A 15431-nucleotide genomic window follows, 5' to 3' on the forward strand; every position below is an offset into this window, starting at 1 on the left:
GTTTTTCCATAGATGTGTCCCCCGTCGAACGGATTCCTTTTGTTTGTTTTAAGTTTATTTTATACAAAAGTTAGGTCTTTTATTTATTATAATAAAACAATGTTTTCAAGACATAGCATAAAATATAATAATGATAGGTAGTAAAAATGACAATGTGTTCGAAGTATATTTCAAATAATGGAATATAGAAAAGAAGGATACAACATTCCTCCCCATCTACATCTCGTTGATCAGACGGCGGGGTGCCTGTATACGTCGATTACTTCGACGCGGAGCTGTAAAGGTGAATTTGGAGAAATTTGTACATTTGTAGGCGACTGCGGTGTAGGTAATGGTACTGCTGCCGAATTCTTGTTTTTAGTTAGCCTTTCGCTAATTATTGTTTCCATTCCAATGTCTGGAGAAGCAGTCGCCGACAGCATAGAAGAATGCGCCCTTTCATTCCTCGGGGTTTCTGAGGTGGAGGACTCGCGTGGCCTGATGTGATCAGCATGTCTTCGTTTTTCTAGTCCTCCTGGTGTTGAAACAATATATGAATATTTATGTTTTCGGGATGTAATTACCGCTGATTCCCATATTTTATCATTGCGTGTTTTAATATATACTTGGTCACTTGGTCGGTAACTCGGTGATGTGGTACGAATATTTTCTTTTACTTGTAAATACTGCATTAATCTTCTTTTGTCTGGCCGAATGTTGGAAAGTATGCAATTCAATTGTCTTCCAAACATCATCTCAGCTGGAGATTTACCAGTGGACGAGTGCGGAGTGTTTCTGTATGTAAACAAAAATTCTAATAGTCGGCGCTCGAGATTTGTGTTGTCTACCGATGCCATTCTATTTTTGAATGTTCTGACTAAACGTTCTGCCAGCCCATTTGTCCGAGGATGATATGGAGATGATGTGACATGTAAAATAGACTGTTTTGTGCAATATTCTTTAAATTCATAAGATGTAAATTGAGGTCCATTATCGGATATAATCATTTTTGGTAAGCCAAATGTACAAAATATGTTATCTAATGTAAGACAAAGTGATCTGGTGTTGATGTGTTTCATCGGTCGTATTTCCACCCATTTGGAGAGAGCGTCGCACAATACCAACCAATACGATCCTTCGAACGGTCCAGCAAAATCGATATGGATTCTCTCCCATACTTCTTCTGGTATGGACCAGGAAAATACAGGAAGTTCAGGATTACAAGGGCGGTTCTGTTGGCATCTGGTACATTTCTTGACAAATAATTTTATGTCTTCGTCAAGGTTAGGCCACCAAACATAGTAACGTGAAAGTGCTTTCATAGCAGAAATGCCAGGATGTCCTCGATGAAGGTATGTAAGAATGGCTTTTCGGAGTGCTGTAGGTATAACGATGCGTCCTTGCCTCATAAGTATCTTATTCTCAACAGATAATTCAACCCGGTTTCTGTAGAATGGTTTCATTTCTGGATTGTATTCTGATTCTCTCCAGCCGGTTTTTAAATTTTGACAAACTTTTGTGAGTATATGATCCTTTGCAGTTGTTTTCATAAGTAACTGTTCTAATAGGTTAAGGTCAGTCATTCGAGTGCTCAAAAGACGTAGTTCTATTTTATGTACAAGCCCTTCTGTCTCGGAGGGTTCCGTTTCAGGGTTTGGTAATCTGGAAAGGCAATCAGCTAATGTGTTATTTTCACCTTTCCTGTAGTAAATGTCATATTGATAACTTCGCACTACTAGAGCCCATCTTACCAATCGGTTATTGGCTAGTTTAGGAAGGTTGCGGCGTGCACCCATAATATGTATAAGAGGCTTATGGTCCGTAACTAGATTAAATTTCGTTCCTCTCAAGTACTGATCAAATTTTTTTATACCAAATACTATTGCTAAAGCTTCACGATCAATAACGGAATATTTCATTTCCGCTGGTCGTAGTTTCCTTGAAGAAAAAGCAATTGGTTGTTCTATGTTCGAGTTCTTGTGGAATAATACTGCACCCAATCCCTTTTCGGAAGCGTCACATGCTAAATAAAGGGGACGTTTCTCGTCAAATGCAATTAATGGTTGTGAAGACGTTATGCATTTCTTTGTATCTTCAAATATTCTGTTTTCGTGATCAGTCCAACGCCATCTATTTTTTTTTTACTAGTTAGATCATGAAGATCCGAACAAATCCCGTGAAGATGTGGTACAAAACCGTTCGTAAAAGTTAACTAGTCCTAAAAATGATCGTAGTTCTTTTGCATTACTAGGTGCTGGGGCCTTAGTTATGGCATCAATTTTGGATTTGGTTGGGTGGATGCCATGTTTATCTATTATGTGACCTAGGTATTCAATCTGATTCTGTAAGAAATTACATTTCTTTAAATTAACTTTTAGGCCAGCGTTTTGTAAGCGATCGAATACAATAGATAAAGTTTGTAAATGTTCTGAAAGATCTTTCCTTGCTATAGCTATGTCGTCAAAATATACAGCTACATTGGTGATATAGCCTAGCAGTTGATCTAGAAAATGTTGGAAAATTGAAGGAGCAGTCGATATTCCAAAAGGCATTCTATTGTATTGGAAATACCCTTTATGTGTTGACAACGTCAAGTACTTTTTCGAATCCGGTGCTATTTCAAATTGTAAGTATGCGTCTTTAAGGTCTATTTTTGAAAACAATTTACCGTTTGCGAGATTTTGGCGTAGTTGATCGAAAATTGGAACTGGGTGTAGATGTTTAATAAGTACTGGATTAAGTGTAGTTCTGTAGTCTCCACATATCCTAACGTCCCCTGTAGATTTCAGAATGTTAACTGTGGGTGTAGCCCATTCAATAGGTGTAATATTAGGATCTACTTTTTCCACTATCCCTTCTGAGATCAGACGATCTATCTCCCTTTCTATATTCTTTTTCATGCTGAATTTTATAGGCCGTGCAGGAAGGTGGATCGGTTCAGCTTCTGGTTTGACATGTATGTTTACGTAATAATTGTTAACTTTTCCTAGTTTTCCATCAAAGAGTTGTGAATGTTTATCCAGTATTTGTTTAAGAGTAATCGGTGTTGATGTTTTGATGGAGTATACTGGTTTTGGAAATTCCATTTCGAAAACTTCACTCCAATGTAAACCAAATAACATTGGTTTGGCATTTTTCATTACGACCACAGGTAGAAGTTTTTGCAGTCCGTCGACTTCGACTGTTACTTTTGTAATTCCCTTTGTTTTTAAGTTTGTGTTACCGTAGGCCTTAAGTTTCGGGGCGGGTTGTAAAAATGGTGATCCTAATTTTTTTCCATAATGTCGTGTTTATTATTGAATACGCAGAGCCGGGGTCCCAATCCATAGTGCAAGGTATATCATTGATGCGTACATCGATTTGTTTGCATTCTCTCTTACGTGTACCCAAGACGCTGCAGATAACTTCATCATCGCTTTCTTCCTCGTTATTACTGATAGATGATGATGATGTTGAGGACTTATGAGGTCTTGTTATTTTTTTAATTGATTTTCGGCTCCCTTCTGAATAGCTGATGTATGCCCGTCCAGACTTAATGCAACAACTCTCAAAGTGTGCTTTCGTGTTACATTCTTTACAAATATGGTCCTTGGCTGAACACTGTGATAGGCTGTGCCGTTCTTTCTTTCCACAGCGTAAACAATGGATTGGATTTAATTTTCGTGTTGTATTTTGATGTAATGGTATGGTTTTGGTTTTGCTCCTATTTTTTTTTTTAATACTTGTTCGTGGTGTGTCTTGTTCTGCTTGTTCTCTTGATTGAGAGATTGTAAAAATTTGTTGGAAGGTTACTTCTCTTGGTATTCCGTCTACCATTTGAACTAAATCAGGCCATTTTTGTTTCAAGTCGGTTTCTAAATCTGGATGATTCAATCCAGTGGCAAAGCGGTCACGTAATTGTCGTTCCAGGAAGTCATTAGTGTAGCCACAATCCCGACTAAGACATTTTAATCTGTTTGCATAGTGTTCCAGCGTTTCATTTTGTTCTCTAGTGCAATTCCAAAATTCTGTTAAGGCTCTATACCTCGTCGTTTTTATGCGATAGAGATCTAATAATTTGTTACAAATTTCGCTGTATGTAGCTATATCGAAATCAGGCGTTAAAGCTACTTTTAATTCGTGGAATATCTCTGGTGTTAGTAAATTCAGAAGCAAATCTTTCTGTAAGTCGCTGTTATCGATATCAAGAATTTTGCATTTATTTTCGAAAAAATCAATGTAATCGTCAATTCTGAATGTATCTGAAATGTATTTATCCATATTGAAATGTTTGATTATACTTATCTTGTTATCCGTGTCATGTTTTGTAAAAGAGTCGTTCGTCACGGTCTTGGCTGTTGTATTGCAAGCTGCTGGTACCGACAACTTCAAAATTTGTAAAATCTGTTCTTGCTGATTTTGTTGTGCATGTAAAAATAATGCGAATTGTTCATCGTTCATCTTATTTTTTTTTTTAACTCGTCGCCAATATAATAAAACAATGTTTTCAAGACATAGCATAAAATATAATAATGATAGGTGGTAAAAATGACAATGTGTTCGAAGTATATTTCAAATAATGGAATATAGAAAAGAAGGTTACAACATTTATCGATTGAGGCACTACGAAGTCTGCCGGGTCCGCTAGTATCTCATAATTTTATTGAGTTCGATTCAATTTAATACAATTAATGTACATACAACAAACATAGATATTACAATTAATGTGTACGTCATAGATTTTTTTATTGCTCTTGTGGGTGGACGAGCTCACAGCCCACCTGGTGTTAAGTGGTTACTGGAGCCCATAGACATCTACAACGTAAATGCGCCACCCACCTTGAGATATAAGTTCTAAGGTCTCAAGTATAGTTACAACGGCTGCCCCACCCTTCAAACCGAAGCGCATTACTGCTTCACGGCAGAAATAGGCAAGGTGCTGGCGGACTCACAAGAGGTCCTACTACCAGTAATTACGCAAATTATAATTTTGCAGGTATGATTTTTATTACACGATGTTAAACCTTCACCGTGGAAGTCAATCGTGATCATTTGTTGAGTACGTATTTCATTAGAAAATATATAATATAGATAATGTAGATACCTTAATTTTCGTTACATTCCGTATCTTGTACTACAAGTCTGCTGCGTTAAGCAATGTAGAGATTTAGTGAGAAATAAAAATAAAATGTAAGTAAAAATAATCTATATATATATATATATATATATATATATAAATAAATTGCTGTTCGTTAGTCTCGCTAAAACTAGAGAATGGCTAGACCGATTTGGCTAATTTTCGTCTTGAATTATTTGTGGAAGTCCAGAGAAGGTTTAAAAGGTAGATAAATATGAAAATGCTCGGAATTAAATAAAAATAACAATTTTGTTTTCCCTTTTGATGTATCGGACGGATTTCTTTTGTTTGTTTTAAGTTTATTTTATACAACAGTTTAGGTCTTTTATTTATCGATTGAGGCACTACGAAGTCTGCCGGGTCAGCTAGTATATAATGTAGATAATGTGGATACCTTAATTTTCGTTACATTTCGTATCTTGTACTACAATTCTGCTGCGTTAAGCAATGTAGAGATTTAGTAAGAAATAAAAATAAAATATAAGTAAAAATAAGCAAAGATAAGTACGCAGTACTAGCCTACCCATAAACATAACTCTTTAGAACTTTAATTAGTATTTACGAGAATTGCTCGCGGCAAAAGTACCTTGAATCCAGTTTATTTGAATAATTTCTTCTATTTTAAGCTCAGAAAATGTATTCACTGGAAGGCGAAAACCTTAATAATATCGTGGTTGAAGTTCTATTTATAGCCGATCGTTGACAATAAATGTAGACACTTAGTTTCGCATACAAAATAATGATTTAGCATCGCTAATTTTTTATTAAGGCTTTTTTTTGTCAACGTAATCAAAATTAATTCCTTAAGACGATAGTTCATCGTTGATGTTACGCATCTTCTTGTGAAATATAAAAACACTCAATTTTTTACTTTTCTCTGTTGTGTGTGTCCTCTTAGCGCCCGACGATTGATTCGAAATTTTATCCGATTCTGTCACTTTAGGTTTTTTTTCTTCCTTTTTTTTTTTTTTTTCGGGTAGAGGGCCGAACCTCCTACGAGGTCCCCGCGCAAGAGGGGCGCGCGGGGTATGTGACACTCAACGATCTGCATGGTGTTGTGAGCAGACCGCGGGCCCAAGGATTTTAGGACCCACCCACTAAACGACTCCCCTACACTCTTACACCCGACGTCCGATCCCCTCCGAGGTCAGAACCCGGATGAGGTAGGGGGGCTACCGCGGTCAACACCACAACCAGACGGCGCGGCTCACCCCAAGGACGCCCAGCCGACGGAGCCTTCGAGGCGAATCGAAGGCTCTGAAACGTCGGCCGTCTCGGTACGGCAGCCCGTCGGGCCGCCCAGACGGTGCCGCTGGTGTCCCAGAATACCCCGCTGGACCAGAACCAGCCTGCCGGGTCGGGACGCGATACACCGTCGACCGGTCGCTCTATTCACTCCACGGCAGCGCGCTAGAGTGCTGGTAGCGCGCCGCGCGGCCTCACCCCCTCAGGTCGCCCCTTGACCTTCACCGGGGGGAGGCCGCTACCTACAGGGGCCGGGACGTACGGGCGTATTCCCGCCTCCGGCCCCCGGCTCGACGGCGACGGACCGGTGCGGAAAGGGAAGAGCTCTCCCTCTCTCGCTCCGCCGCCTCCTTCTGCGAGATGGTGGACTCGCAGAAGTCGAGCATCGCCTTCCAGGACGCGTCGCTGCCGAGCATCGTAGCCACGACGCGCGGCAGCGATAGGTCCTCTCCTATGACCGCGATGAGGGCGGCGCGTTGCTCGTCGAATCCAGAGCAACGCGCCAATGTATGTTCCGCTGTGTCATCCTCGTCGCGGTCAGCGCAGTGGTGGCACTGCGCCGTCGGTTCCCTTCCGGCTATCTTGTGCAAGTACCGGCCGAAACATCCATGGCCGGTAAGCATCTGCGTCAGCCGGAAGGTGAGGCATCCGCGGTCGCGGCCCACCCAGTCCGCGAGAACCGGGCGGACCGCCTCGACGGTACGGACGGTTTTTTTCTTCCTAAGCTTAGCTTTTTTTTTTTTTTCCCTACCTAAGCTGAGAGCCTTGAGAGGCTATTTCAGCGTAACCCTAACGTTTGTAGGTGAGCTCGCGGGGCTCAAACCTGACGACGTTGCTAACACGAACCCTAGCAAGAGCCGTGCTTCGCAGAATCTACCACCGGATCGGAAACGCGACCCACTGAGAAGATCCGGCGAGAAACTCAGTGGGCTGTGTCTGGGAGTTAATTTACTCGTCGAGCCCTTCGTCGCAAGCAACGGGTTCGACGAGAACGATGACCGGTGCTTGAGGTACCTAAAAGCACCGTTAGTGGATCGGGAGGATTCGAAATGATGTCACTTCAGGGAATGTTTCCTTTCTTTTGCGAGGACACTGCTGAATCCACAGTCGATCTCTACTCGACATCGGATGGCCAGCATGGTACCCTCGAAGCAGTGTAGGGGGGACAAGCGATTTATGCAGTAAAGTTATGGGAAGGTATGGGAAGAGATGCACAGCGCCCTAAATGCACCACCTAGTTTTGGCTCTGCCGAAGTTCGAATGTTAGTTACAGTTTTAGTTGGTGTAACTCGAAAAGGCTCTGATGAGCGCCATTACTCGTGTCCGGAAATCAGGCGATTCCTTCTCGCCATAAAAGAAATGTCTTAACATAAAACATGGTCAACCAGTACGTTTATATATCATTTAACACTAGCTGACCCGGCAGGCTTCGTAGTGCCTCAATCGATAAATAAAAGACACATCAAGGGCCCACATCAAAGGAAAAATAAAATTGTTTGTTTTTATATAATTCCGAGGTTTTTTTATATTTTTTCAACCTTTCCTGGACTTCCACAAATAATTCAAGACCAAAATTAGCCAAATCGGTCCAGCCGTTCTCGAGTTTTAGCGAGACTAACGAACAGCAATTCATTTTTATATATAGAGATTATCACAAGTCAAAACGAAGCGGTATTCACTAGTATACATACCTGTAGGTAAATAGTACCGTAAGTCTGAGGAATGCCGATACCGACAGATTCACTTACTTAAACAAATTTACTTTTAATGAAATGGCTCAATTACCAAAATGGAACTACTTTAGAATCTTCAGACAGCGAGATTTTTCTAGCCTCTAAGTAATTAAGTTATTCAAATTTTGGAAAGAACAATTATTTAGAATGATTAGATTACTTTTTTTTAAAACGATAAACAAAAATAACGGCTTACTTCTCATTTCAAAGTTAATTAAGGTGATATCGCAAAATACGATCTAGTATTATGCCTATAGTTAAGATGAAAATATTATTTTGTTTATTTGTAGGGTGAAGCGTTCATACGAATTGTGTGAATTATTTTTTATTTAAGAACCGTGTTTTTTTTTTAATACGTGTGTCTATTTAAAATTAGGTAAAGATAGAATATGTCGCTATCGGCATCTTGAACTACATTAGAAAAATCCGCATCATCTATTCGTAGTAACTTTCATTAGCTGATTTTCCGTCCTAAATCACCTATATCCTCTGTTTATTTGCTAGTCAATCGCGAGGAAACTAAGCTTTAGGAAGTTGGCGGGTTGTAAAGTTACAACAAGTATACGTTAGCCAAACCTTAAATAAATCCTTAAATAGGAGAAACCAGAGTCTAAAAAGAGCTGAGTATTATATCGGATCTGTCACGCTCTTTTTTTGACTCAAAATCTATCCTAATGACCTATAAGATAAGTGGACAATACGGACATTACATGTTTACCACATCTTACCCTAGAATGTGTGGTCAAAGATCGGCACTATCAAACCTCTGAGGAATTGTTCGAGATGATACCGGCATCTCGTTTTTACCATCGCACCGCCCGCCACCGAAGTAAAGTTCATCCATACTACCTGGAACCACTGCGGTCATCCACAGTGCGAGAGGTCTTTTTTGCCACTTACCATCCGGCTATGGAACGAGCTCCCCTCCACGGTGTTTCCCGAGCGCTATGACATGTCCTTTTTCAAACGAGGCTTGTGGAGAGTATTAAGCGGTAGGCAGCGGCTTGGCTCTGCCCCTGGCATTGCTGAAGTCCATGGGCGATAGTAACCACTCGCCATCAGGTGGGCCGTATGCTCGTCTGCCTACAAGGGCAATAAAAAAAAACCTAACATCTCAATCTTTAACCTCACAATCTTTACCAGTTCCTGTACAACTATGTGACTAACAGTGTCTATTAGTAGCTTAGGAAATGCACTCTTGAGTAGGGAGGCTCTAAATATAAGATAATTAACGCACGTGATGTATTCACAAGTGGTTAACTACAGCGAATCGTGGGCTCTAGCTGTCGGACAGGTATTTATACCTTGGATCGTGACAATTCCGGCTATTGTATCGTTTAATTATCGTTCCTTACCATCATCTAATTGAATCGTTATTCAAATAAAAATCAAGTTTATTTCAACTTAAGCTTCATCGTAAAGTAATTGCTAAATGCACCACTGGTCAGATTGGGAAGCAGCATCTTTGAAACAAAATTATGTAATATCGAAATGGGTTCATTTAAAGAAAATTTCGACGTACAAAGGTGAAAGGAAAAAATTCACAATCTCCTTCTTTTTTTAAGTTGATTAAAAATATGACGTATAAGTCGATATAAAAACTCAAAGAAATACAGCTATATGTATATTGTAGGTACTATAGATACGACACTACACAATCATAGGCTTTATATTTAGTGTTGTTGAATAAAAATGTTTGAAATTTATATATATCTAGCCGTATAAAAAAAATGTTATGTATAAAATTTAAAACCTCTTCATTAAAGGTTGCTTTTTGCGATCGAATTTGTGACGGCCGCAGTGGAAATTTTTTGACTACCTATTAGATACTATTATTCCAGCAAAACAAATTCAGACGTTCCTCACGCAAAACTAATTTGTACAATTAGGACTACTTTTACGATTTAATATGGAGTTTTTTGTCATTGTTATCACATCACTTGGACAGTTTCGAATCCTTCATAGTTTTCGTGGTCACGAACCACAAAGGTATTTATAGTCATCCGAAAAAAAAATTTTTTTTTTTTTATTGCTTAGATCGATGGACGAGCTCACAGCCCACCTGATGTTAAGTGGTTACTGGAGCCCATAGACATCTACAACGTAAATGCGCCACCCATCTCGAGATATAAGTTCTAAGGTCTCAGTATAGTTACGACGGCTACCCCACCCTTCGAACCGAAACGCATTACTGCTTCACGGCGGAAATAGGCGGGGTGGTGGTACCTACCCGTGCGGATTCCCAAGAGGTCCTACCACCAGTGAAAATTTGCTGACTACCGTCTATTTTGTTTATTTATCGTCTATAATGACAGTAAAAAACGCGATATTAATCCGTAATAATAGTTTTAATTGTGTCTACGTCTGGCCCAAGCGGAAAATTTTAATTCGTAACCATTTAACTGACTGACTCGGTGGTATAGTAGTCGTGCAGCTAAACTGGCATTAAATGGAGAAAATGTGAACCTTACTCCGCGAAACATAAGGTCGTAGTCTCATTTATGTTGCAAAATTGAAATGGCCGCTCTTTTTCTTAATGCTTAGAAAGGTGGACGAGCACACCAATAGTGTTTTTTGTTTATTGCTCAGATGGGTGGACGAGCTCATAAACCTGACGACGTTGCTAACACGAACCCTAGCAAGAACCGTACTTCGCAGAATCTACCGCTGGATCGGAAACGCGACCCACTGGGAAGATCCGGCGAGAAACTCAGTGGGTTAATTTACTCGTCGAGCCCTTCGTCGCAAGCGCCGGGTTCAACGAGAATGATGACCGGTGCTTGAGGTACCTAAAAGCACCGTTAGTGGATCGGGAGGATGCGAAATGACGTGTTTTGGGTGACGTCGACTGCTTTCCATTCTGTCGGCAGGATCGGGAGTGTAGTTACTGGCGGCCACGATGAGAGGGTTCTCGTGTCGTACGGCTTTGTCGAAGTGGCGCATCGATGCCGACTGTAAATACTTACTGATGGACTCTAAGTCCAGGTCATCATGGAGGTAGACGTTCCTGACGAACCACGGGGCTCCGACGGCTATGCTGCAAAAACGGGATTGAATGGCTTGTAGTGGTTTTAAGGTAGTGTGGGCCGCGTGAGCGAACACTACACTTGCATAGGTCATGACGGGGCGTATGCAAGTTTTGTAGTGTGTCACCTTATTTCTAAGGGACAATTTACTTCGCCTGCAAATCATCGGGTAGAGGCAATTTACCGCGTACCTGCAATAACAAGATTTTTACTACGAGTAATAGCAACAACCGTTATGCGTTCAGTGGACGATTTAATTCATGTTTTCATAAATGCTGATTTATTACTTTTGTGATAAGATTTAATTATATTTTTTTAATTTCCCTAGTAGGCAAACGAGCGTAGGGCGCACATGATCGTGACTGGTTACATTCGCCCGTGGACATCAGCAATGCCAATTTCATGGTACTTTATAGTTGTTTCGAATACAGTCTCCTTGAAGCTTCTTAGCGTTAGAAAGTTTTTATGTTTTACATTTATAACGCGAGTAACATCGCGCGGCACATCTAGCTCGGCATTAAAAAGAAAGGTCCAATTTCAGTTACACAGCTGTCAATTAACGATATTGTTTTCGTATGTCATACTCGGAACGGAAAACGCGCTACAGACGTCCATTTGACCAAAGCGCGACAGGCGAGCGCGCGCGTCTCCTCCTAAGCCTTTTACCGAAAAAAAAAAAAAATTAAAAAACAGCCATGTTGAAATATACCGCGAAAAAATATTGCGCTCAAGGCAGCAAGATCAATCAAGTTCTGATTTCGATTTTAAGTGAGTATTTTTTTTATATATTTTATTTTTGTCGTTCGATATTGTCTTGACAATTATATTAATAGTCCGTTTTAGAATTATTATTTAAATTGATTTTGAGAAATCTAAAAATGTCATTTTAAAAGGTAGTCTGATGGTTTTCTCTAGGGTATTTTTAGGAAAATATCAACAATTAATATTAATAACGGAAACGAATCTGAATTGTAAGAAATCATAATAGGTCATCATCACCGCAGCCTTATAATGTGTATTTTTAAATTAAATATTTATGTACATTTCACCCTTTGCGTCAAAATCGACCGTTTTTTTTTAGTTAGTGTAAATTGTATTTTAACAATGATTTGAACGCAGCTTATGTTAACATTGAGCCCACTGAGTTTCTCGCCGGATCTTCTCAGCGGGTCGTGTTTCCGATCCGGTGGTAGATTCTGCGAAGCACGGCTCTTGGTAGGATTGCTGGGTTAGGATTGGATTGCTGCTGATAAGTGACGCTGATATGGTCTATCTAGACCATCAGCTTAGGTAGAAAAAAAGAAAGAACATAAAGTTGACATTAAAATCTAACTTAATCTAATTGTTTTTCGATTAAGTTGTCTCTGATTTAATAACGCTTTTCTTTCATCACCGAATATCATAATTAGACTATCGTAAGAGTTCAAATGCGAATTGCCTTTCTTAGTTTATTCTTCTTTCACACAACATTATAGCAAAATGTTTTTTTTGCAAAGTTATCACAGAGTTTGTGGGCCCAAATGTAGTGATTGTTAGGTTATTCTTTCGTCCGTATTCGCTGCAGATGCAAAAGTTACTAATTATTATATACGTATATTTGCGTTTTGTGTTCTGTTATGGATTGTGACGTATTATAGTATCGTGTCCCAGAAAATGATATGTTTGATTATAAAATTGATTATAAAAATTACATAAAATACGGTTCATACAATTAGAGACTACTAGGAAAGTATAATATATAATAAAATTAGACCGTTACAGTACCTATAGTGCTTCGACTATACGATACTAATGAATTTGGTTAGAGAGGTAACTAAATCTTCTTTTTTATTGCTTAGATGTGTGGACGAGCTCACAGCCCACCTGATGTTAAGTGGTTACTGGAGGCCATAGACATCTACAATGTAAATGCGCCACCCACCTTGAGATATATATTCTAAGGTCTTAGTCTTATAGTTACAAAGGCTGCCCCACGCTTCAAACCGAAACGCATTACTGCTTCACGGCAGCTAGTGCTTCACCCGTGCGTATTCACAAGAGGTCCTGCCACCAGTAATTACGCAAATAATAATTTTGCGGGTTTGATTTTTATTACCGATGTTATTCCTTCAATGTGGAAGCCAATCGTGAACATTTATGAAGTACGTATTTTATTAGAAAAATTGATACCCGCCTGCGGGATTCGAACACCGTTGCGTCGCTACATACAAATGAATCGTCTATTATCAAAGGTGGCAATCTGTGCATTTGGACAAAAAAATGTTATTGATATGTCAATACAGATTAATTTGAATATAATCGTTTCCTTCAAAGAATACGGTTCAAACCCCGCATTAAATAAAGGTTAATACTTAACCTGTTATTTATCTAAGATGTCGTTCAGAAGAGTTTTGTGACTGCCAATGGAATACAAAGTCAATAATTCGTTTTTCTGATTAACCAATAATTGTCCAAAAGTCACATTGCCGGCTTTGACTCAAATATCGACTCAAATGTCGTTTATCGCGTCGACGTTATTATCCTTTTAGGCCGCGACGACTTCAATTAACTAAAACTACTTTTACGGTTTGGTATCGCCTTTTTTACTGTCATAATATTTTTTGTGGTGTTTCTAATCGGTACTTTACGGTTTCATGGTCACGGACGATAAACTTTACACGAACACTTTAAAGTCGTTCAAGTAAAAGTAGTTTTAATTAGGTCTACAACTCACGTGAGTCTCGAAAATACCTAAACTATTGGCCATTTTTTTATTTTTTTTTTATTGCTTAGATGGGTGGACGAGCTCACAGCCCACCTGGTGTTAAGTGGTTACTGGAGCCCATAGACATCTACAACGTAAATGCGCCACCCACCTTGAGATATAAGTTCTACGGTCTCAGTATAGTTATTCTGCTTCAAACTTCATATCTTCGGTTGAAATCTCAAGATAAGTCGCGGCATTCACAAATTCTGTTGTCTATAGTCTCCTGAGCCGTGAACCAACGAACAAAAGTAAAAATAGTAGGCACATAATGTAATAAACATAATCTAACACATAAATACATAATGGCGACTCATTATCACTTTACACTATTTTCTTCTATATGTTTCTGTATATGTAATTAAATGCAATTAAAAGTTCGCAATGGATCTGAAATACCTACCTAATTTAATTTCTCTAAGGTCATCAAACAAAAAACAAATCGATTAAAAAATCATTAATTTTACGTTTGTAATACCGTTCAAATTCATTTAAAACCTTTTTTTTGTTTGGTCTCTTTAGTATTTCGTTTGACGCTACTGTCGATCCTTTGGCCAGTAAAAGCATACTACAATGTATTGAGTGTGTCAAAGCAACTTTGTCAAGATAAATTACTGTTTGTTGCTAAGTGTAAAACGCAGTTAGTCTGTTAGTTATAACCGGTATCGTCTGCACTGTAGTCCGCACGCACGTATGTTCTGAATTATCTGTCATTTGCTGCAATAAATTAGCGGCCTAAGAACAGTTAATATACAACAAAGTTCGTAGAAAGGCGATGCATATTTAAATGCATTGCTGGTAAAAGCTTTACGGAATATGGATATTAGTTTGTTAAAACTATTTGTACGGTTTATTCTCGGCTTATTTACTATCGCAATATTTATTCTTAACGGAACGGGAGAAAAATTTTGTATTTTTATTTATTTAATTTACATTAGATTAATATCAATAGCAATTAGACTTTAGAGGTAATTCACCTGAGACTTAAGAAATTTAATTACCTAATCTATAACCCTACTTTCAAATTACCGACTAAACCTCTCGACATTAAGCTTAATTTCAATTAGAATGTCTAATAGCTTTAGGAGGCGCCATTCGCGATGTATGTCTGAATTTGGCGGACCTTCGCAAGGGTTTTAGCGGAAAAATTGAATAATGAATCTTCCACACACCGATACAGATTTCACCTTTATTACTATGAAGTTACCATTCATCATCACCAACATCTGAGGCATCACAGCCGTAGCCACCTAGCCTGGTCCAGTAATTTTTCCGGCCCGATTTACTCGTTGGGTTTTCTTCACGAACTCAATTGTCTCACAACTTACAGTAAAAATCTGTCGCGGAATATTTCCCAATTAAATATAAAATAATCTTAAGCAATCAATCAAATGTAATCAAATCTTAGTTATATAATTATTTTATTTTTGTTCTTAATGCACTGTCGATTGCATTTATAATTGAGGTGAAATATGCCATGATCTTTTGTCAATTTCTCAATATTTTGTATTGATGATCACTTTGTTGGTGCAACTTAATATATAAATAATAAATAATAATAATAACTGTTCACCCTGAGTTTTTTGTGT

At 38.9% G+C, this 15431-nt stretch overlaps 1 protein-coding gene across 1 annotated transcript in view; it reads left to right on the top strand.

Moving 5' to 3' along the window:
• Window positions 1–11671: 11671 nt before the first annotated feature.
• Window positions 11672–15431, top strand: part of LOC101742153 (facilitated trehalose transporter Tret1) — a 28343-nt gene continuing 24583 nt past the window's right edge. Inside the window, exon 1 of the mRNA XM_038018150.2 lies at window positions 11672–11867. Within this exon, the coding sequence (XP_037874078.1) occupies window positions 11795–11867 (73 nt within the window). The 5' untranslated portion in view covers window positions 11672–11794. The remainder of the gene's footprint in view (window positions 11868–15431) is intronic.

Source organism: Bombyx mori, chromosome 20 (assembly GCF_030269925.1).
Source record: "Bombyx mori chromosome 20, ASM3026992v2".
NCBI classification, from domain to species: Eukaryota; Metazoa; Arthropoda; class Insecta; order Lepidoptera; family Bombycidae; genus Bombyx; species Bombyx mori.